We start from the raw sequence: 21,678 nt of genomic DNA, 5'->3' as shown, positions 1-21,678 counted from the left end.
AACTAGAAGAATGATCTAGATCCACACTATCCGATATAATAGCGACTAGTTACAGGTGGCTACTGGACACTTGAAATAGGGCCATTCCAAACTGCCATGTGCTATAAATATAGAATACACACCAGACTTCAAAGACTTAGAAAATGAACATAAAATGTCATCCGTGGGGCAGCTGGGTGGCTCAGTCGGTTAAGCATCTGCCTTCAGCTCAGGTCATGATCCCAGGGGCTTGGGATTGAGTCCCACATTGGGCTCCCTGCTCGGCAGGAAGCCTGCTTCTCCCTCTGCCCCTCCCGCTGCTCGTGTTTTTTTTTTTTTTCTCTCTTTCAAATAAATAAAATCTTAAAAATAATGTCATCCATAATTTTTATATCATTTGCATGTTGAAATGATAGTTCTTTTAATATATTGGGTTAAATAAAATATGTGTTAAAATGAAAAAAAAAAATAAATGGCAAGAAATCCAGTCTGTAGCAACCAACCTGGTAGCCATGAGCACCCCTAGCATTCAGATTTGTGGTCTGTTAATACCAGTTCCTGCTAAAGGAAACAAGAGCTTCCTGATGCCCGGTCTGAGGTTGGAAATGGACAAGCTGGGAACTTCCCAGGAAAGCAAGGAAGATAATCAAAAACTTCTGGGTTCATGTAAAAGGGCTCAAGAGCCAACGTGAATAGGCTCCCACTGGAGAAAGATGGGTAGTGTTGAGCATCTATAAGAGGTACAAGTTCAATGTCTTGAAACATATCAAGACATATGTTTGAATCGATGAGATTATAATGACACTTTAAAAAGAGAAGAGAGTGGCGCCTGGGTGGCTCAGTCGTTAAGCATCTGCCTTCGGCTGAGGTCATGATCCCAGGGTCCTGGGATCGAGCCCTGCATCGGGCTCCCTGCTCAGCGGGAAGCCTGCTTCTCCCTCTCCCGCTCCCCCTGCTTGTGTTCCCTCTCTTGCTGTGTCTCTCTCTGTCAAATAAATAAATAAAATCTTTTTTTTTATAAATTTTTTTTTTAAGATTTTATTTATTTATTTGAGAGAGGGAATGAGATAGAGAGAGCATGAGAGGGGGGAGGGTCAAAGGGAGAAGCAGACTCCCCGCCGAGCAGGGAGCCCGATGCGGGACTCGATCCCGGGACTCCAGGATCATGACCTGAGCCGAAGGCAGTCACTTAACCGACTGAGCCACCCAGGCGCCCCATAAATAAATAAAATCTTAAAAAAAAAATGAGAGGAGAAAAGGGGCGCCTGGGTGGCTCAGTTGGTTAAGAGTCTGCCTTCGGCTCAGGTCATGATCTCGGGGTCCTGGGATCGAGCCTGTGTTGGGCTCCCCGCTCAGCAGGGAGTCTGCTTGTCCCTCTACTCCTCCCCCTGCTTGTGCTCTCTCTCTCTCTTAAATAAATAAAATCTTGAAAAATAAATGGGATTCCCTAATTCCTTGATCCTTTCTCTAGTAATTCTTAGTGAGATTCAGGGTGACAGTTACAAGAAGCGGCAGAGAATTAGTCATCGTCCAGAGGGGAAGTGTGTGCCATGCCAATAGCCAGGCCCTGCTCATGGCCCATTAATCAGCTGGCATGAGGCCCTTTCCTATCTTGCTTGAGCGTGTCAGCCGCATGGAAGGGAAGTGGTGGTACTGTGTCTTTCCCTCACTTTGCTCCAAGGTTTTACATACGAGGTGGGCTTCAGTGCTTGCATTATGTCTTAAGTTTTTTAACTATATAGGTAATGCATGCCTGTTGATAAAAACTTTAAATCCTAAGTAATGTGGACTATGCCCTGTTCCCTATCCTTATTTTCAGATGAAAGAAAACAGAGGTTTCTCTTATTTTTTTCAGTCACTGCTAGTGGGGTACATGGCTGGCTCAGTTGCTACAGCATCTGACCCTTGATTTCGGGGTTGTGAGTTCACGTGTCACGCTGGATGGAGAGATTACTTAAAAAATAAAATAAAATAAAATAAATTTCTAAAAAAACCCAAAGTCACTGCAGATGAACTGTAGATCAGAAGTTTGAACCAAGATACTCCCAAGATCCCTCTTTTTGAGGTGGTTTGGGTCCTCCTGGTGCTTTTTCCCTTTAGATAATCATGACGTCATCTCCCTGAAGTTGTTTGAGCTGACGGTGGAGAGAACCCCAGAAGAGGAGAAGCTGCATCGAGATGTGTTCCTGCCCTCGGTGGACAACATGAAGCTGCCTGAAGGTGAGCGCAGGGGATCCCGGGAAATGGTCCTGTGGTTGGGGAGGAGGTCACTGTGCCTGGGAGGTCTGAGGTGACTTGCACCCACATCCTGCTGGGCCATCTCCTTTCTGTGTTCTTCCCCTGAAGAGCATGGAGCATGCGCTCCCGCCATTCCAGCGGTCTCCCATGTTACAGATGAGCAGGGCTGCTCAGTTTTTAAATTGAGGCACCTGGCAAGGGGGGCGTCTGTCTGCTCTCTGGCTCCCAGAAATGAGTGTCAGAAACTGGAGACTTGGATACCTTCCCGACTGGGGAGGCTCCCTGCTTCTGACTTGCTTCCCTCTTGTTTCCTCAGTGACTGCCCCGTTGCCACCCCTGAGTGGCCTGGCCCTCTTCCTCATCGTCTTCTTCTCGCTGGTGTCTTCCGTATTTGCCATTGTCATTGGTATCATACTGTACAACAAATGGCAGGACCAGAGCCGGAAGCGTTTCTACTGAGCCCTCCCGCTACTTCCGCCCCTGTGGCTGTCACCGTGAGCCAGCGCTGGCCCGAGCGTCCAGCCAGCCGGGCCTTCTCCAGTCTCCAGCAGTGGGTCAGAGACTCTGTTCTCTCACTGGAGCTTTGAATGCTGGGATACTGCATTGCCATGGTGATCCATGGGGACATCTCGCTGGTTCCGGAAGCCCACCTACCCCAGGGCAGTGCTGCTGTGATGTGCCTTTCCCTGCAGTCCTTCTACTTGGGAGCTAAGAGGGATGGAGAGAATATATATGGTTCTGATGCCAAGATCACAGAAAAGAATTTCATAGCTCAGGCTGCCTTGTTGTTGGACTCTGAAGACCCTTGTGCTTCATTTTTAAATCCACAGAGAACACAACATGGATAACTCCTCATACCTTCCAGGCATCCATTTGTCGGGTTTTGCTTTTTGTCCAAGCCTCTGTCCACCTGAGGAATTTCCCCTGGAAATCTGGATGGAAACTTCTTCCCTGTGTTGCCTTCTCCCTCCACTCATTGCTCTCTCCACATGCAGCCTGAGCTGGAAGAGACATCTGGATGCCTCTCTTTTTGAGCCTGGGGCTGCAGAACAAACTGATGTTTCACTGACCCTTAGTCAGGTGGCCACAGGGAGAGGGCTTTTCGCTTTGGCTCACTGCTCCAGCCGTTGTTCTTTAGCGTGAATCTTGGTTCTGTTGGTTTGTGACCTTCCCAGTTGGTTCCTTTAGGCCCTCAGTCAGGTTTGGCCGAAAGTTGGTGTGCAAGTCAAGAGAAGCTTGTATAACTTCATGGTTGCCAGGGGAGTAACTGGGAAACTGACCAGCTCCATGTTTCGACACCAGAAGCAACAGTTGCCATGTGATCTGACCATGTGTGGAGATGTTTCTGGACTCTGGAGCCTGCTGAACTGCATGTTTGGTGTTTATCATGACTTTTGGAATCCCACTCTAGTGTTCAAAATGTGAGGAGGCTTCCTTTTTATAACCTCGGCTTGGATACTCCCCAAAGAGGAAACTTGGCTTCTTTTTCTTAATGGATAAGAGACAGTTGCTGTTCTCCTGTTGCAAATCTGGGAGCAATGGATCCTCGTCCTCTGTGCCTGGAAGAGATCATTGTCATCGAGCAACAGAGCCCGAGCGTCCTCCTCTGTGGGTCAATCCTTATTCCACTGCCTTATCTGACAAGGGGTCATGTGCTGCTCACCTGTCTGCCCTGTGATTAAATGGGCCAATAGGCCAGTCTCCCTGGAGGGCCTGGAGCTCTGAGCTCTCCTAGTCATGTACTTCTGTAGCCTAAGGGAAATTCTTAAAATGGCTGATGGAAACCAAACATGAGCTTTCAATTCAGTGTCCTTCCTTCTAGGGGTGGTTTTGGGAGAAGGTCTGGGCCTTCTTACTGAGCCCCAAGCCCGCCAACCGTCGCCTTGCCTTCTTCTCAGTTGGGAAAGCCCTCCGCTCAGCCCGGAAGGAAGGGTCACCTTGGCTGGGTAGAGGTTTCTGTCGTGTTGGGCTTTCTTCTGTCCCTCCTATGTGCTTCAGTGAGCATCATATGCTGTAGTGCTCTCCTGCAGGTGAGAGTAAAGTGGGCTCCTCCTAAGACCTTCCGCACAAGAGCAGAGCAGCTCCAGGGTACCAGAGCACAAGCCATGACCTGGAGCTTGGCCTTAGCACCACTTAGAACTGACAAAGCAAATGGCTGTTTTGTCTTTTTTGAGCGCAGGGGGGATTGGCTAGACCCCTGTGTGGGGAGGACCTCGGTGGGCTCTTGAGATGGTCCAGGCAGTGGTGCAGGAGGAAGGGGTCTCATCGTGGGGGAGGGTATGTGTGTGTGATGATTGAATTTATGAGTTTTGTGTGATTCCAGCTCCCGGGCTCCTTGTGGCTTTCGGAAAGAGGACGGGGAAGACATGAAGTGCAGTCCCCACCCGGCATGGGGCCAGCCTTTGAGAAATGTGTGATGCAAGGAAACTGTCTAACTGAGCGTGGTAGGTCCTGCCCTAGCTCTTGCTTTTTGTTCTTAGAAACAAGTATTTTCCATTGTGAATGGGACCAAATACTGTTCTGGGCCCTGTAATCCCAGGCGTGCTCTTGAGGAGGGAGAGGTCTGGTCTGTGTTTGAGGCTCTTTTGTACATGCACAGTAGAGGTGAGAACAGCGGCCTTGGCAAGCTGCTTACCCCCACATGAGCCATTTCTCTCCTCACAACCCCCCCTTTCCCTTGGTTTCTCTGACTTCAGACCCTCTTAGAGAGGAAGAGACCCTGAAGACTAGAGGTGGTGTATAAAGACGACGTCGTTTCCTGTCCTTGTGAGTCTTGGCTTTCATGGTTTCTTTAACCCCCCCAAATTACAAGGTGGCTCTCTGTGACAAAATTTGTTTACTTCAGTGGGAAAATGACAACAGCTCTGTCCTTGTTGGAAGTGGTTTCTGAACAGAACATGCCCCTCATTGCATATGTCCCCGAAGCCCCCCTGCCTATGTCCTAGAAGATAGAAATGAGAACTATTAGGAAGCGCAAGGGTAGGGCTGATGATGGGCCGGAGAAAAGCCAGGCAGACGTGGACCAATTAGTCTTGTGGGGCTGGAAGTTCTGGGAAAATGTCTTGCAGGCGATTCATAGGTTCCTGGAGGAGTTTCAACTCATGTTCTATTGTAGAATTTAGGTTCTGATGCTGGCTGGTGAGGTTGGAAGAGTGAGGACTGCTGCTGGTTGGGGGATTCATGACATTGGCGGATATTTTGATGGGAGCATTCAGCCGAAGTTTAGGTTTGATCCAGCTCATGGCCAAGTAGTTCTAGAGAGAATAGGCAACAGTTAGCCTGAGGTAGCGGCTTGACGCTGTCTCTTCAGAGTCATCCCAAGAGCAACTAGTGCCTTTGTCCCTGTCCCCAAGGTTGTCACTCACCGGTGCCGAATAGATAAAGTTGAACAGCATGAGTGCTATAATAAATACGATTACACTGATTATGATTTTGAAGTGGTAGCGTTTCCAGACAACGCGGCAGAAGATTGTCACAGGTGACCGCAACATGAACAAGGTGTTGGGGCGTCTGTCCATGAGCAGAGGAGATATCTCGTCAGAGGATGGAGGGCAGAGGGAACCTTCAGGTCAAGTAATCCGCAGCAAAGAGCTTTCTTTTTTTAAAAAGCAACTTCTGCTTGCTTGTGTATCCTGCCCCTGCCCCCCCTTCACCCAGGCCGTTCTCTCCTCCTTGTAACTGAGCACTGAGGTGGGGTGCTGGGAAGTAATGACCCCTCGCCACTTGTAGGCCCACCGCTCACCACCCTATACAAATTGCTGGGCCTGGTAGCTCAGCTTCGTGAATGAGGAGGAAAGATTTGGGGCCTTTGTCCCGCAGGACTCTTACAGGGGAGGATGAAGTGTAGGGTATTGGTTGGGTTCTGATTGGCCTTGCCCTGCTGGCTTGATTAAGGCTTCCTTCTCTGACAGAATCTCCAGCGTCATCTTCACCTTACCCTAGAAACACCATAGGCGGTGGGAGGCTGAGTTCATTACAACAGGTGCGAGAACAGTTTCCCAGGGTCCAGAAAGGAAAAGGGATTTAGCTAAGGTCCCCCGAAGTCTGTTAGAGCCAAGTTATGTGGCATAGCATTCCTATGCAATAGACACCCTCCCCAGCTCCTACCGACATGCGCCATTTGCCACCATCGAGGACCTGGGAAGGCCACCAGCCCGTTACGGTCTTCTTCTTAAAAAGGGAGAAGTGCTTATACTGGAGGAAGTAGGGCCACTTGGAGTCAGTATCCATCATCCTGATGGAGCATAGGTTGGCGTGCCGGGCCGGGAGGGGCATGTCAAACAAATCCAGCTCCAGGACCCCTGAGCCCAAAGAAATGGCGTCAGCAAGAAGGAGCTCCCTGTCCTGTGGTCGTGGGCCCTGTGGCAGATCTCACCTAGGAAGTCATCCATGGAGAAAATGTTATTGTCCCAGATCTGGATGATGAGCCGGGCTGGGAACTTCATCACTGTGGGGTCCAGGCTCCATATGTAGTCCTGGAGGATGACAGAAGACCGTATGACTGGCCTGTCTCCTTTGAGATTTCCCTCGGCCGCCTTAGTAGCCCACCACCCAGCACTGATGGACTGTCAAGGAAGAAGGTTTCTTCCTGAGGCCGCATTCCAAGGGTTCTGGGGCAGCTTGTGGTTCGAGGTGGCGGGGGGAGCACAACCCCCCGCCCCCAAAGGCCTGTTACCTTCTGGCTCTGGACACACATATGCTCGGCTGCCAGGTAATCCATGGTGAAGATGAACCGCCAGTTGAAGTTGCTCTCCCCAGTCAGTGAGTGGTAGTGGATATCCGTCTTCTGCATGTCCTTCTCGAGCCCGACTAACCACCTGGGGCCAAAGGCCTTTCACCTGGGCTTCATGTGTATGGTCCCCATCCCCGAGCTGGAGCCCTGTGGGAAGGGCTCCCCGGCAGACCACCAGGCACAGGTAGGGGTGAAGAGATGTCGCCCCAGGACTGGGGGCCTGGGGCACAGGGAGGGTACGACGGGGGAACTCTGAGGGAATGCCGCCGGAGCCCTGCCCTCTTTCTCACCCTTTGACATAGATGTCGCTCATCCCGGCAGCTAAACTTCTCTTTAGGTCCACTTGGGCAGTCTTCCAGATAATGCAGCGCAGCTCATACCTGCAGCCAGTGGACTCTGAGGCTTTGCTGAGGAGCAGCTCCCCAGTTGCAGCCGTGGTGCAGGAAGAGGGGGCTGGGGGGCTGCCCTGGCGTGCCCACACGAGGCATGCTGAATTTGGGGGAATGCAGGGGAAGGAAGCTCCCAGGATTCCCAGGAGAGGGAAAGAATTGCTGCACCCTAGTGTGTGAGCACACCCATGGCCTGCGCCTGGGAAAGTGCAGTGATGGATGTGGTGGGTCACTTACCTTTTAGGCTTTCTGGGCTTGATGTTGACTGGGGGGCCAGGAGGCCCAAGCTTCTTGGGGAAGATGTCCACCCACATTTGCACCTTTCCCTAGAGTGGAAATGGTTGGCCGGCTGGGAGTTGCCAACCTCTGTTCTCAGCATGCTGGCCTGGGAGCCTGGACCCAGGTTCTGAGATCTGTTGAGGCGGGGTCCGGGCCACCCCCCGCCCCAGCCTCACTGGAGGGTGGGGTAAGGAGGTATCGGTGAGGTGGAGTGGACTTCAGACAGGAAGTCTGGCAACCACCCACCAGCTTCCCTTTTTTCTCGTATTGGCTAGAAGAAGGGTGCAGGGTAAGGTGGGCTGTGTATGATGGCTTCAAGACTGATGGCCATGGCACTGGGATATGACTTGTGACTGGGGTCTGGAGGGTGAATACCCTTTAGCAGGCCATGCTAGACTGCCTCTCTGGACAGAGCTCCACAGTAGGGTTGGGGCTTCACTTCTTAGCCAGCTTAGTGGCCCCGAGTAAGAGCGAACTAGGTGACCAGTCCAAATGTCTAGGGCGCTGTATGTTGTGGAAGCCTATCCTAAGGATATTAGGCTGTGCACCAAGCGCAGAGGTATAAGAAAGGAGGGATGAAAATGGTGAGAAAAAGGAAGACAAAAAAAGAAAAGAAAAAGCAAATAAAAAAATAAATAAAAAATAAAAGAATAAAAGAGTAGAACTACCAACATTGGAAGGTAGACAAAAATATTCTTTCAAACCGTCTGACCTCATTTTATCCTTTTGAAGTTGACCCCATTTAAGAAAACAGGTTTAATGAGAATGGTTTAGAAAGTGCTCAGCAGAGAACTGTCTGGAATGTGGTATCAGCTTGAGAAGTTTGGAGAATGAGACGAGCCCTTCTGGTGGCTGGAGGGTAGATAATTAGGGTGCCTGTGGGGATTTTTATTCCTTCTGTTTGGGGTTCCTTGCCATGGAGAAAACACAGCCTGCAATTAACAGGCCAACCAGGGTTGTAATGTCTGCACATCTGACCCCAGGTGCTACCTCCCCGGCCTCCCTCAGGAAAGAGGAAGGCAGCATTGGCGCTGGCTGGTAGGATGCCTTAGCGCTTCCACCAACTGATGCATAGCCCAGGTTTCTTGTCGATGGCTTTTCCAGCTCTGAATTTCTCCATTCTAGGAGGCATCGTTAGAACTTCCCACTTTGAACATGTGCAGAACATGCTGGGCTTCTGTGCATGCATGTACATGTGTGAATGCGTGGCCTCCTCGTCCCCTCTCTGTCACGGGCTGTGTCCTGGATGGCTGGGCTCCCTTGTCTCCCGCCCCAGCCCCTCCGGTCTTCTACCTGGTCGATGCCTGGCTGGCTGTTGCTGTACAGAGTGCGGGTCTCCACATGCTCAGGTACCAGCCCCTGGGTGTGCAGGAGGTACAGTGCAAGGCGTTCTTTCTTAGGTCCCAAATAATGAACAGGAGGGGGCATGGGCTCTAGATGGAAGGAGGTGGAAGGAGGCAATCACAATGTCATTAGCCTTCCCAACTCCCAGGCAGGTGCCCTCCCCACCCCTCCCTCCAGCCTGGACAGTGGACATGGTTGCCCTCTATAGGAGGAAAGGACAAAATGGGACAGGTGCCCTCTGGTTTCAGAGGCCTGGATCTGTGCCTTCCGGCAGGGTGCTGTACTTCTCACCAAAGCTTTGCAGTTTGAATTTTTTCCCGTTGTAAAAAACAGCGTCCTCTTCAGGACTGAACAGAGGTGGAGGCAGCCCTCTCTGTTTGGCATGGCGTTCCAAGAGGAAGCTTGGGGTCATCTGATCCCGCCACCTAAAGGGCCCTGCGCTGTGGAATTAAGGGAGAGGAAAATGTGAGAAGGTTTGCATCCTAGAGAACATTCTGCTTTGAGCTGCAGGATGAGCAGTGGTGGAGGCATGAGTGGAGCCAGGTTCGGGCCCTGGTTCCCCAGCCCGGATGCAAGTCTCCCCCCAAGGGAGCTGGGGCCTCCCTCCGCCACCCCTCCCCTACTCTCTTGCCCGGCCTCAGGTCCACTCACTGGCAGTAGGATTTGGAGAGCCCACAACGGGCTCCAAAGCCAGACAGGAGTCGGTTTTCGAGGTCAATGACTGTGGTTCCAATCTTATCATCAGGTGAGAACAGGTCAAAGTCATATAGCTGGATCTCTAGGTCCTTCTCCAGGGGGATGGTGCAGCTCAGTTCAAACATACTGGGGGTGAGGGTGTTGGAGACTGCAGAGTCTGCAGACCGTGCTGTCCGCAGGCCTCCCTGTCCAGCTTCTCAGCCCCTTGTTTGGTCACGGTGAATATGGAGAGCAGGGCCTGGAGTGGCTGTCACCTGCTAAGAACTATCCCCCAGGGTTGGCTAGAAATAACTTTTGACAGGCCTGGCTTGTGGGACCCTGAACTCCTTTCCCAGGCGGAGCGTTTGAGAGGGAGGGTAGAACTGACCACCCTTCCGTCTGTCAAGCCCCGAGAGTGTGTGAGACCCCATGCTAGGAACTCAGAGGTTAGAAAGAAATGGAAGAAGTCTTCGCTTTTTGGAGCTTACTCCTAGCACAGCGTGGGAGGGTGTGGTGAAATGGGATTGGGTAAAGTTGGGGCAGCTCACATGCCGAAGATGGGATTCAGAGTGTTGGGCTGGTACTTGTCCCGGTTGCCCATCTTTGTCTGTCCCAGTTTCAGGATCACATAAGGGTCACACTGGGGTTCAGTCATAGGAAGAGGTGACAGGAAATGGAGAGTCAGTCCAGGTTGGTTGGGGAGGATGGGGGAGGGGGCGGAAATGAGCCCCTGGCAGCAGAGGGAGCCTGTGGGGAGGTGGCCGTCTGGATATCTGGCTGGGTATCCATAGCCTGAGGGAGCTCCAGGACCCTGGGGTTTGATGTGAGTTGTGGGAGGCACCTGGGCTGGGCGGGCGCAGAGACGAACACCACAGGGTTGGGGCTGCTCATTACCAGGCCGTTGGGATCTTGGGGCTGCAGGTTGATGGCTCGGACCATGTACACGCGAACCAAGCACTCCTGGGGGAAGTCCTCTTTCTCGCGCCAAACCAAGAACTGGCGGGGGGGCTTGGGGGCTTTTGGATCCTCAGGAAAGGGGTAGACGCGGAAAAGGCCCTGTGTGTGTGTTGGAGAGGGAAGATGTTGGCAGCGCAGGCCCAGGCCTGCAGGAGGTGCCCCTGGGCCAAGCTCAGGAGAGAGTGGCCTGCACTGAGGATGGGAGAGATGGGTGCAGCAGAGATGCTCTGCGGAGACAGCAGGTTTAGGAGGGATGTTGGGCAAACAACTGTGGTGGTTAGGTGAGTTTCCAGTTTCTGCTGATGCAGACTCTCATTCCACCCCCGTCCATCCCTTCAGGTTGGAACGTGTTCTCTAAGGTTCTTGTGCCTTGGGAGACCAGCGTAGGTCTGAGCTGGAGTGAGAAGGCCCCTGCCCATCCCGTGTAAGGGGGGAGGTCACTCTGAACCCCTGCATCAGTCAGCCTCTGGTCCCCTGCTCCCCACACTGGTTTTCAAGCCCTCCCTACCCCATCCCCCCACCATGAGCGTAGAGAGCCAGGGCTTTTATGAGAGTCTTCCGGGGACAGAAGGGGCACGGGAGACGGGGGCAGCTCCACAGGGGTGAACACGCACCTTGAACTCCCCTACCACAGGGCTGTCCAGCTTGGGCTCTTCCTGGTAGAGTTTGAAGGTCTGGCAGAAGTCCTGGAGGCCTTCAAAGGCAGGCACAGCCTCCAGCTCACAGTCATACACCTGCAGGGGGGTGTGTGGGGCCCAGGCCGGTGGGGAAAGCAGGCATGGGCTCAGCCAGAGGGAGGGACCGTTCCTGCCGTCAGGGGGTTGAGGGACCACCAGTTCCCAGATCTTGTTTTGCAGTGTCTGCCTGGTCAGTGGCCCCAGGGTCAGCACTGCTTGCCGCAGATGGGGCAGCCCTGGTTCCCAGAGGGCATGTCTGCTGGAGGTGTGGCCTGGAGTCTTGGGGAGATGAGGAGGAAACTACCCCCCACCCCCCACCCCAGTCGCTTGTAGAGGCGTCAGGGCGAGGTCTGCTAGTCTCCCCCAGCAGATTTTATTCTGTGTTTCTTAGCAATCTCCTCTCCTAGAAGCCTCCAAACCTTCAGGGTATGGTAGTCTTTGTACTTGTACTGCGGGGACTTAGCATCTCCCGTGGCCCAGAACAGCTGGCTCCACCAGTCCACTTCATGCTCGTATTCATCCTGGCAGGGAAGGTCATTTTGTCATTCTGGCCCTCGGGGAGAAGGCACAGCAGAGCCCCGCCCGCCGCCACTTCCCTGAGCTGCCCGGAGTTGTTCCTTATTCCCCTAGGGCTGAGCCTACATCACCTGGGCTTTGCTGGGATTGGACCAGAACTTTTCATAGAGGTAATCTAGGAACTGAAAAATGAAAGCAGGAGAATAGGGTGAGGCGCGATGTGCTGACCTAGCCTGCTCACCATCTCTGAACCCCCAGGAGAAAGGGATGGAGGGCAGGGCTTCCTTTCCTGGTTCCCTTGCTCTTCACAGAGCCCTTTCAATTCAGGGATCGGCACACATGGGATTAGGAACCAGAAGGAGGCTAAACTTACTTCTTACCCTCCTTGCACACAGCTACAGAGGAACTCTGGAAGGGCCCAGAAATGCGGAACCTCAGGCCCCACCCCAATCAGAACCTGCTTTTGCTCAAGCTGTCCCCAGGATTCCTGGGCATTCCAGTTGGACAAGTGCTGCTCTCAAGGAGTAGTTCTGAACCTTGGAAACACTAGAATCACCAGAGAGGGGTGGGGGCTTGGAAATACTGCTGATTCCCTTGCAATCCCGATAGGATTGGTCAGTGGCCTGGCCATCAGGATTTCTTTAAACTCTCAGATGGTTCCAGTGGGCAGTCCGGGTGGAGAATCATGGCCTTAGAGTTCTCGTGTGCACCGGGAGCCCACACATCAGAACTCTGCTTCATCTCCACCCTTCCTCAGGGATAAGGGTTGTCTCCTGTAAATGGCATGGGAGAAGGTAGAGACCCCGAGCCCTTTACTCACCTTCTGGTACTTGTTCACAGACAGCACTGTGTGGACAAAGAGCAATCATGAAGCTCAGGAGAGGGAGAAGAGAGAGGAGGAGGGCTACCTGCCCGTAGGGCAGCCAGGGCCACCCCCGCTCCCAGTGCCAGCATGAAGGTGAGGCCTGGGGAAGGGCAGGGAGAAAGGGCCGTACTTGGAAGCTGTGGAGGCATGTAGTCCTTAGCCCAGGGGTCACAGAAGTAGGGTTGTAGGGAGCGGATGTTGGCCTGACCCACCACGGTTTGCTGGCCGAAGTCCTGATTGTCCACCACCTTCAACGTGAGGGCTGGCGCGTAGGCCTCCTCCATAGGCATGAACTGCAGCCCCAAGGAGAGAGAGGCAGAGCATGAGGCCTCACGGGAGGAAAGGGCTGCCCCAGCCCCTGCTCTGCCCTTGGCTGCCTTACCAGTGTGAGGAAGAGGACTGACTGGGCGAAGTTAGGGTTGGTCTGGAAGTCCTTGATGGGCTCTGTCTGCAGGGACTCTTCCCAGCATTCTACCAGGAGCTGGGGGGAACGCACCTGCTTCATGTTCCGAAGGCCCCAGACCAGAATCTGCCAGAACAGAGGGGTAGGGCAAGGGGCAGCTGGGGCCTCTGTAGTGGGGTGCTGGCCAGAGTGAGGGGGCTGTCCTGGGAGTGATGGTGTATCAGGGAGCATCCAGGCCCAGGGAAGGAGCTGGATGAAGTCAGAGGCTGAAGGCTAGCACAGGTCTCGTGTCCCGTGAGGGAATCAGTGCTTGTCCCCCAAGGCCTCCATGAGAGAGTGCCCTCTGGCTACTGTGAATATCCTTCACTGGCCTCCAGGGCCCCTGAGGTATTGCCCTTCCTCCCCTGCTGCTTTGTCTGGCCTGCGGTCTTCAGGAGGGAGTTCCTGAGGCTGACTGCCTCGAAGGCCCACAGAAGTCGGGGGTGCCCCAGATTTCTTGGGCATCCCTGTTGCTATCTAGTTCATTGCTGACTTGGATCCCATAGAACTCCGTGGTCATTCGGTGCTCTCAACAGATGGACACTGGGCACCCCAGGAAATGTCCATGCTCTTACTCACGGAGGCCTGTTTGGGGGACCAGAGTGGGGTGACCTGATCTTAGGGGGCATCTCCAGAGCCAGGAGGACCTGACCGTCTTTTGCTCTTTGCCAGATTTGTGGCAGAGCACAAAGATTCAATGTGGGGACCTCCAGCCTACAGTCAAAAGATAGGTAAGGGACATCCTGGCATTTGGAGTTAGGCAGGGCCGGGTCCAGATTCTGGCTCTGCCACTTTCCCTGTGTCACGGTGCCTCGGCTAGCTGGTCTCTCAGAGTCTCAGTTTTCTCATCTGAAAAATGGCCCCCACTGCAGAGGGGCAGCGAGGGGCTCAAGTGAAACAGCGAACACTGAAGCCCTTGGTCTACGACCCACCACGGAGATCTGCATTTAAGACAGTTACTCTATGAGAGCTTCTGCTCTTTACGTCTCTCCTGTCTCCCTCCATCTCTCAGACATTATCTTCCTGGGGTCTGAGCTTTGGATCAGGTCGTCAGGAGGGCCCAAGGAGAGTCTGCAGAGAGAGCCCTGCGGCGCCCGACTGCTCTGGAGGGTGCCCGCCCTCCCCGCCCCCCACCATCATCACCTCCACAGCCATTTTCTTTAGCGTGGGCTGGATGCTCTTGGGGAGCGTGTAGACTCCATTCTTCCACGGAACACTTAAGATTGGCGGCCTGTCTTTGACCCTCTGAAGGGAAGGGGCGAGGTGGGTCAGCAGGGAGCGTAAAGCCCTAGTGGGCTTGTCCTCCTACTGCCCAACCCCAAATCAAGTCCCTAGCAGGGCTCCAGGGAGGCGGCTCTGGAGCCCCGTGGGCGGCAGCACGCAGGGCGGTTAGGGAGAGCTTGGGCAGTCCGGTATCCCCAAGCTCAGTGTGCTGGCTCCCGGGCCCCAGGCCTTCCCTGAGGGGGTGGGGCTGGGGACTGCTGCTGGTGGGAACTTGAGGCAGGGGAGTGGGGCAGGGCGCCCCCCACCCCCAGCCGGGCCCTCTCTCCTGGTACCTCAGTCTCGAGGATCAGCTCACAGGACGCCAGGATCTCGCCATCTTTCTCCCCTAGCAGTTTTACAAGGGGGTACCACCTCAGAGGGGGCAGGGTCCGTTTTTGGACATCCAGCCAGACCACCGGGGACCACATGCTCTGGGCCCACAAGCTCTCCTTTCCCTGCAGGGAAGGGGAAGTTCACCAGACACAGAGGCCAAGCTGGCAGGGTCCTGGCCCCGCCCCCGGGCTGCTGACGACTCTCAGATACAGGCTGGCATTTATGTCGACATGATGCTCTCTGTGAATCAGGCCCCACTGGAGCACTTGTGGTATATTCTCCTCTAAAATAAAAACTCAGCCCCTCTGCCCGCTCCAGCCCACTGTACCTGGGAGTCCTGCTGCCACAGTTCCAACACCACGAGTGGTGGGCTTGCTTTGGTGTCTTCGGGGTTCTCGTACAGAAGAAGGTGCTGGAAAATGAGCGTCTGGGCCCACGTGGGGGCCGCAGAGCTCTTCAGGGGTTGGGTGCACTGGCTATGGTTCAAGAAGACCAACCGGATGAAGGGCACTGGGGGGTGGGCAGAAGGAGAGGAGAGGGTCCTGCCACTGAGCTGTCAAGCAAGGTGCTTCCCCCGGCAGCTGCCACCAACCACTGGACCAGAGATCCAGGCAAGCCCAGGCTGGGCAACCACAGCCACTGCCCAGAAGGCCACCTCAGTGCAAGCTGCAGAGCCAATGGCCACGGGACCATTGGTTCCATCCACATCTCTCTGACACCACCTAGTTGAGGTCTGGGGGTCCCAGGGGTGGAGGCCCCGTGGCTTCTCTGGAGGAGTTCTGAGGAGCAGCTACACGTGCCTGCCCTTCCACAGCATCAGTGAGTGGCTGTGGCGCCAGGGGACATCATGTGGCCTTCTCAATGTGGACACTGACGCCCAGTGGACACAGCTCCCGGCAGACACCTGCTGCCCTTGCTCAGAGCCTCATCTGGCCACCTCCTCCTTATGAACAGGGCTACCCATAAGGAGCACACGACTCTCCTGAAACCTTCACGGGCCCTCCTCCACACCTCTCATCTTCTGACACAAGGGGCAGGCGGTCCCAGTGTGTGTCACCCTTTCTTTTGTCTTCCTGTCTCATCAGTACCCTGCCAGAAAACTCTTCCCTCTTCACCGCCAGGGTGAAGCCTCCCCAACTCCCCCTTCTCGATTCCACAGCGTTGGGCACACATCTCAAGAACAGCCCCACCTCATACTCCTTGATTTTATCTTTTCCCCAAGCTAGGGCCCTGAGGTGCTGGGGAGAGGGGTCTGCAGGCTTGTCACCCCCTTCCTTGTCATATTCTTTATGCTGCTGGGTGGCCACATCAGGGGACCCCAGAGGCTTGGGCAGAAAGGGGTACCTGTTGCCTACCCCGGAATGTCTGGATCTGGTTGGACATTAGGTTCCGGGCTTGGTAGATGTAGCAGAAAAGCTGGTAGTAGTGGGGCTCTGGGTAAGAGAGGAGCCTCGTCCATCAGTTGCCCCCAGGATCCCGACACCGGCCCCTCCCCACAGCCTGCCCTCAGATGCAGGGTCTCTGGGGCCACCAAGCAGACTCTCAAAGCTTACTGTTGAAGATGCAGTAGATGAAGGGTAGGTCATGTAGCTGGGTCTCCTCTGGGGCAGGCCTCCAGGAGCTCCTGATTGTTTGGTCTGGAGCCTGTGTTAGCCTCTTATTCTCTTCCTTCCTAGCCTGCTCTTTCAGATCCATACCCTGTGCCCAGGACATTCTCCCTGAGGCTCTTGGGTGCTTTTCTTGTCTCCTCTAGTGCAGGCCCAGGTCACCCTTGCCTTACAGGCTGAGGGTGTGGCTCTAGGGCACACCCTCCCCCACCCCTCAGCCATCAGTGCCCCAACCAGGGGTGTCTCCTGCTGTCTGCCACACCGCAGCTGGGCCCCGGCTCTGGGAGGTGGGGTTGCAAGGAGGAGTCACCTAGACCACGGAGGCTTTACCAAGGATCCCTCCAGGAGGAATATGGGTGCAATGCCCTTGTCCTTGTTCAGGACCATCCTGCGGTGCCAGCAGCGGCGGCGGAACCGGCTCTGCGGCTGAGGGTTCAGGTGGAACTTGGAGCCGAAGGTACCATACTCCCAGCCCTCCTCCTCCTTGGCTGGGCTGGGGCGGTGCTGCGGGGAGGGGAGCAGAATGTCACCCTCCCACCATGGCACGGGGTGGGGGTGGGGGTACCCACCCAGGCAGTCCTCTCACCAGCTGCAGGAAGGAGAGAGTCTCCTGCTCCAGGCTCAGCTTCCCATGGTTCCGGCAGCGCAAACGCACCCAGCGCCGCCGGCGGCACGAGTAGTAGGTCTTCTCCACCGAGTTCCAGACCCGGGGTTGGCCCAACGGCTTGATCCCCACTCCATACTCCCAGCCTGCAGAGGCAGGGCCACGGCCTGTGGGTGCCTGGGTGCCCAGGTGCCCATGGGCTGGGAGGTGTGGACAGGCCTGAGAGATGGGCCCCAGAAGGCAGGCTAAAGGGGAAATGCTTTCCCTCATGTCCAGGTGTCTCAGGCCCTGAGTTGTGGAAAGGATGGTGTGCTCACGAGGGTGGCTTGGGCCCAACCACCCGTCTTACACGTGAGGAAGGCAGGGCTCAGAGACGTCCTGTGACCCACACAAGGTCACGCAGCCCATATGTAGCCGACTCAACGTCTTGAGCCCAGGTCTTCGGACTTCCAGCCCATCACTCCTTCCCTGGAGCTACTACCTCAGGGGAACCCAGGCTCCGTGACCATTTTCCCCTTTCTAGAAAGTGCTCAGGAGGCACTTACAACCTGCCCGGTCTGAAAACTGGGGCCCATGTCTATAGAAAGGGTGGAGACCCCACTGTCCAGAGGCTGGGCGACCCCTGGAAATTCGGGCCCATCCCACCTGAGAGCTTGGTTGCTTTGAGGCTGTGGGAAGCGCCAGTCCCTGGCAGCTCCAGGGCCTCCTTCCCTCAGCCCGTGACCAGAGGACTGACCCTCACTGTCCACCGCGTGGTTCAGCTCCACGATCCAGTTCTCCTTAACGTGCCAGCCTTGGGGGCACTTCACGTTCTCCCGGGCCTCCACGGGCTCTCCGTTCTGAGGGTGGATAGACAGGGCAGGCCAGGGGCATCTGCGCTGGGAGGCCACCTTCACTCAACTACCGTGGCCACGGTGCCTCCCTACTCAGTGGGGAGTCTGCTTCTCCCTCTCCCTCTGTCCTCCCCCCCCCAGCATGCTCTCTCGCTAGCGCGCGCGCGCGCATGTGCACACTCTCTCAAATAAATAAATAAAATCTTTAAAAAAAAAATGAAACAAAATCCAAAGTTCAGTTCCTCAGTTTCCCAAGTACATTTCAAGCACTCGATAGGTGGACAGTGCAGACACAGAACATTTCCATCATCACAGAAAGTTCTCTCAAGACGGTGTGGGCTTAGTCTAGCCCCAGATTCTCTCCTTCTGGGTAAGCACTACCTTTGGAAGAAGCCTAGGAAGGAAACACTGCCCCCGTACGTTGTTCCTTACACTCTTTGAAGGTACCTCTACCTGCCATCTTAGGGTACTAACACCATCAGTGCGCACTCAGCCTCCTGCGCAGTGTGTGGCGGGCAGGGCTCAGATGGTAACCCTTGGTCTGGTGCTCTTCCCACGGACAACCCAGCTTACAGGGCACCCACCTGCGTGCACTGCTTGTCCCCCCCTCCCGAGGCAGCTTTAGCCCCTGCTTACCACATCTGTGTTCGGGATGGCTGCCCGCACCCAGTTCCCCGTGATGTCTCGACACTGGTTCTCATACACCTCCTCTAGCACCTGGCTCTTGTTGATGTCTACGTCCAGGAGGAGTCTGGGGGCAGTGAGACCCCAAGTTTCCAGCACATCTCCCCGAACTTTCAGGCTCCCGGGTCGTCCTCTGCTGGCCCAGTGTTCCCCTACCTGGCAGCCCCACCTGCTCTGGGCAAGGCTGGGCAGTGGGGCTTGGCATCCAGGGCAGTGTGGTGGGCAGGGCCCTTCGTCTTGGGCGCCCCAGCCGCTGGGAGCAGGCCACCGTGGCCAAGGGCCCACCTCCCTGGGCTGCGGCTAACTGGCTCTCCCGGGTGAAAAGAACAGTCCACCCCAGCGCTGCATGTCCAGGGGCACACAGGCTCCGGGCCCACACCCTAGCCTTACCTCCTCTGAGGCTCCACTGTCCACTGCCCCTGCCAGTGCCATCCTTGGGGCACCTGGAAATCCTCCTTGGGGACAGCCTTGTGCCCCATGACGTCCGAGAAGTTGGGGCAGCGGTACAGCCCCTGCTGTCCCCACTGGTCTTTATACTTGGCCTGGTTCTCGTACTGGGGGAGGGGCAGATGTCAGTGCCTCGCACCACCCCCCCCAACCACACTGGGACATTGGGCCTCTCCTTGGGCCCCCTACTCTGGGCTGCAGGGACCTTTTAGAAGTGTGTTAGTCAGGCAAGAAGGGACCAGGAGCTTATCACAGGCAGCACTTCTCCCCAGCGGCACTCGGTTTGGACAGGAGGATGCCGTTCATCAAATCTTCACCTCAGGCCAGGCCCGTGCCTAGGGTTTTATGTGAACGGTCCCCTGTAATCCTCACAGTTCCATTTCACAGGCGGGGAGACTGAGGCTCAGAGGTCAACTCTACCCCAGGGTGCTTAGCCATTGAAGGGTAGAGCAGGCAGATGCCTGTGTTAGAGCCTGTGGGCGGGGGCGGGGGGGTGCTGCGGTGCGGTCTTTTAGCCTTGTCGCTGCTGACTCGGGGAACCCAGTGCTCTCCACCACTTGCCACATCTTTGCTGCCTCTGAGCCTTTTCCCCCACATCCCCCTGCTGGACGTGCAGCCCCTGCTGCCTGCACTTCATCCTAAATCCCCTCTCATCTCACGTCCCCAAGACCTACGTAGGGGCTGGTTACGCATGTTAGGATATATCCATGCACAATGTGCAACTTTGGAACCACAAAAATTTATTTTTGACTCAGTAAATTAAAAAGCTGAAAATTCTCAAACTTCTTTCCCTCTGCTCTCAGAGCCTTCCCCTGGGCCACGACCCCCCCCAGGCAGCAAGGGTCATCTTTCCCCCCTCTGGTTCTACAGCAGTCTCTGACTGGCTGCTCACCCACGCCCTGCGTCTGTGGTTTTCTGGGAAGATGCCTCACTTCCTGCTCCTCTGAATGTTCCAGGACCCTCTGTCCCCAGAACCACCAGACTGGCCTTGAGGACCCAGCTGGAGTCTGCAGGGGTCGTAGGCTGCCATGTTGGCGACAGATGAGACCACACCTCACATGCCCTGAAGTAACTGGGAGAAACTCCCAGTGAAGCTCCATCAGGGAGAGAGTGACTGGCCCTACAGGATCACCCAGCTGCCCCTTTTATCACCATGTGTCTATGGCTTGTTAACATCTGAGGCTGCTCTAGGCTCTGCCACCTCTCTTTATCAAAGCCCATTGCATAATCATCAGATTCTGCTGGTTAACGGTCTCCTCCACCTTTGGTGCTGGGCTCTGGCAGCCCGGCCTTCCCCCTGCTGCCCCCCGGGAGCTGCTCACCGTCTCCGCGTAAACGACAACCTCGCCCTGGCGCAGCAGCTGCAGATCCTTGCTGTCCGTGACATTGCCGAGCCACATGCAGACCCGGAGGTGGGCCGGCGGCGTGTCCTTCTGTCCTTCACCCTCTGGGTACTAAACCAGAGGCAGGGCAAACCCACAGGGGTGCACGTCCCCCCCGGGGGGCAGGGGCGTGGGTGAGGGAGGGGCACATACACCTGCTCCTTTACACTGAGCCCTGGGTGCTGGGGGGCTTAAAGTGAACGATGCAGAGTTCCTGCTTTCCGGAGGGAGTTAATATGCAAATGGTATACCTGTGATCCCATGCATAACAGAGGCTGGTGGGGTTTGTGGGGAGAGGGGCGGTGCCACCCAGGGAGCCTGGGAAGCCTCCAAAGAGACGTGGTGATGGTGGTGACATTGACAAGGTAAGTGCCAAATGTGCAGGATACGCTCTGATCCTCACATGGGTAGGGGGGTGCACATCATTTTCACCAGACCCATTTTACAGAGAGCAGACTGAGGCCTGGACGTGGTCAAGGGTTGGTCTGGGGTCACACAGATCATTGAGTGGTAGAGCCAGGAGTCAAGTCTCAGTGGTTTTTGCAGGATGAGAAAGACTTCAGCGGGCATGGGAGGGACCTTCCACAGTGGTGGAAAGGGCCCAGGGCAGGCAGGTTTGGGGGTGGGGAAGCCCAGGGTGCCTTGGCTGTTGAGAGTGTGTGGCCCTGAGAAGGTTACTGCAGTGAGAAGGGGCTGGGGCCAGGCCAGGGAGGTTTGGCATTCTCTGGGAAACACTGGGGAATGAAGGACATCTTTAAGAGCAAGGGAGTGTCCCCCACCTGCCTCCTGGGTTGGGGGGAAGACTGAAAGGAGGGGCTGTCACCAGGGTGGGGGTGCTGGTCAACCAGCCTTATTTATGGCCTGCATCTGACATGATGGGCTGGCGCCCAGGTCTTGTAGGCATTAAATATTTGAAAAGCACTCAATCCTGGTTCAGGGGAGAGATGACAAGGGACTGGACCAAGTGTGGTGTGAGGATGATGGAAGAAATGAATTTGAGGAACATTTATGAGGGATGTGGACTTGGCATCAACCACCTGATGATGGGCACTGTCCCTGCCTTTCTCTGGAGACTGTTTCAACCCCATTTCACCTGTTAAAGGGCCCAGGAGAGACAAAGTGGGTGTGCCCTCAGGGAGACCCATGGGGGCTGCCCCAAGAGTTCAGGGTTTCTCCCTTGGGGTATTTCTGGGCCCTTTCCTCCCCTGAGGAGTGGGGTGGCCTGGCTTCCCCACCTGCAGGATGAGGGTCTGTGTCTTCCCACAGAACCTGCCAGAATGCAGAGACCCTGCTGGGGAGAACAGGACGCTGTGGGCAGGCACCTGTGCGTAGGCCACCCGCTGCTCCTTGGACATCAGCCAGATCATCACGTCCGGGAGGCTCATCTGGGGCTGTTGAGGCGGGAGGGCGTCAGGCCTGCGTGGCTGGCTTC

At 55.4% G+C, this 21,678-nt stretch overlaps 2 protein-coding genes across 5 annotated transcripts in view; one reads left to right on the top strand and one right to left on the bottom strand.

The window, feature by feature from the left end:
* LMAN2L (lectin, mannose binding 2 like) overlaps positions 1–4,019 on the top strand; it is a 45,072-nt gene extending 41,053 nt beyond the window's left edge. For all 3 annotated transcript variants that reach the window (XM_088026554.1, XM_028103797.2, XM_028103796.2), the window contains 2 exons: positions 2,080–2,199; positions 2,534–4,019. In XM_088026554.1, the coding sequence (XP_087882680.1) occupies positions 2,080–2,199; positions 2,534–2,676 (263 nt within the window). In that variant the 3' untranslated portion in view covers positions 2,677–4,019. The remainder of the gene's footprint in view (positions 1–2,079; positions 2,200–2,533) is intronic.
* A 1,024-nt stretch (positions 4,020–5,043) lies between these two features.
* The window catches only part of FER1L5 (fer-1 like family member 5), a 54,458-nt gene continuing 37,823 nt past the window's right edge, over positions 5,044–21,678 (bottom strand). The window contains exons 23-53 of one of the 2 annotated variants that reach the window (XM_028103795.2): positions 21,482–21,637; positions 20,187–20,318; positions 18,808–18,971; positions 18,370–18,484; positions 17,637–17,739; positions 16,862–17,046; positions 16,627–16,779; positions 16,243–16,387; positions 16,045–16,122; positions 15,018–15,199; positions 14,650–14,811; positions 14,237–14,338; positions 13,034–13,180; positions 12,782–12,944; positions 12,607–12,632; positions 11,918–11,968; positions 11,690–11,791; positions 11,208–11,327; positions 10,531–10,692; positions 10,185–10,276; positions 9,613–9,783; positions 9,253–9,401; positions 8,911–9,050; positions 7,576–7,664; positions 7,240–7,329; positions 6,893–7,034; positions 6,593–6,692; positions 6,325–6,518; positions 6,046–6,155; positions 5,583–5,727; positions 5,044–5,471 (exon numbers count right to left, since the gene is read on the bottom strand). In XM_028103795.2, coding sequence (XP_027959596.1) covers positions 5,244–5,471; positions 5,583–5,727; positions 6,046–6,155; positions 6,325–6,518; positions 6,593–6,692; positions 6,893–7,034; positions 7,240–7,329; positions 7,576–7,664; positions 8,911–9,050; positions 9,253–9,401; positions 9,613–9,783; positions 10,185–10,276; positions 10,531–10,692; positions 11,208–11,327; positions 11,690–11,791; positions 11,918–11,968; positions 12,607–12,632; positions 12,782–12,944; positions 13,034–13,180; positions 14,237–14,338; positions 14,650–14,811; positions 15,018–15,199; positions 16,045–16,122; positions 16,243–16,387; positions 16,627–16,779; positions 16,862–17,046; positions 17,637–17,739; positions 18,370–18,484; positions 18,808–18,971; positions 20,187–20,318; positions 21,482–21,637 — 4,098 coding nt within the window. In that variant the 3' untranslated portion in view covers positions 5,044–5,243. Of the gene's footprint in view, positions 5,472–5,582; positions 5,728–6,045; positions 6,156–6,324; positions 6,519–6,592; positions 6,693–6,892; positions 7,035–7,239; positions 7,330–7,575; positions 7,665–8,910; positions 9,051–9,252; positions 9,402–9,612; positions 9,784–10,184; positions 10,277–10,530; positions 10,693–11,207; positions 11,328–11,689; positions 11,792–11,917; positions 11,969–12,606; positions 12,633–12,781; positions 12,945–13,033; positions 13,181–14,236; positions 14,339–14,649; positions 14,812–15,017; positions 15,200–16,044; positions 16,123–16,242; positions 16,388–16,626; positions 16,801–16,861; positions 17,047–17,636; positions 17,740–18,369; positions 18,485–18,807; positions 18,972–20,186; positions 20,319–21,481; positions 21,638–21,678 lie in introns of both variants that reach the window. The other variant, XM_088026553.1, reaches the window with a different exon arrangement.

This window comes from Eumetopias jubatus, unplaced genomic scaffold, assembly GCF_037043125.1.
Source record: "Eumetopias jubatus isolate StellerSeaLion01/CBP00866 unplaced genomic scaffold, mEumJub1_p1.0 scaffold_9, whole genome shotgun sequence".
Taxonomy (NCBI): domain Eukaryota; kingdom Metazoa; phylum Chordata; class Mammalia; order Carnivora; family Otariidae; genus Eumetopias; species Eumetopias jubatus.
Note: the sequence above shows the minus strand (reverse complement) of the source record. Positions and strands in the feature narration are given on the sequence as shown.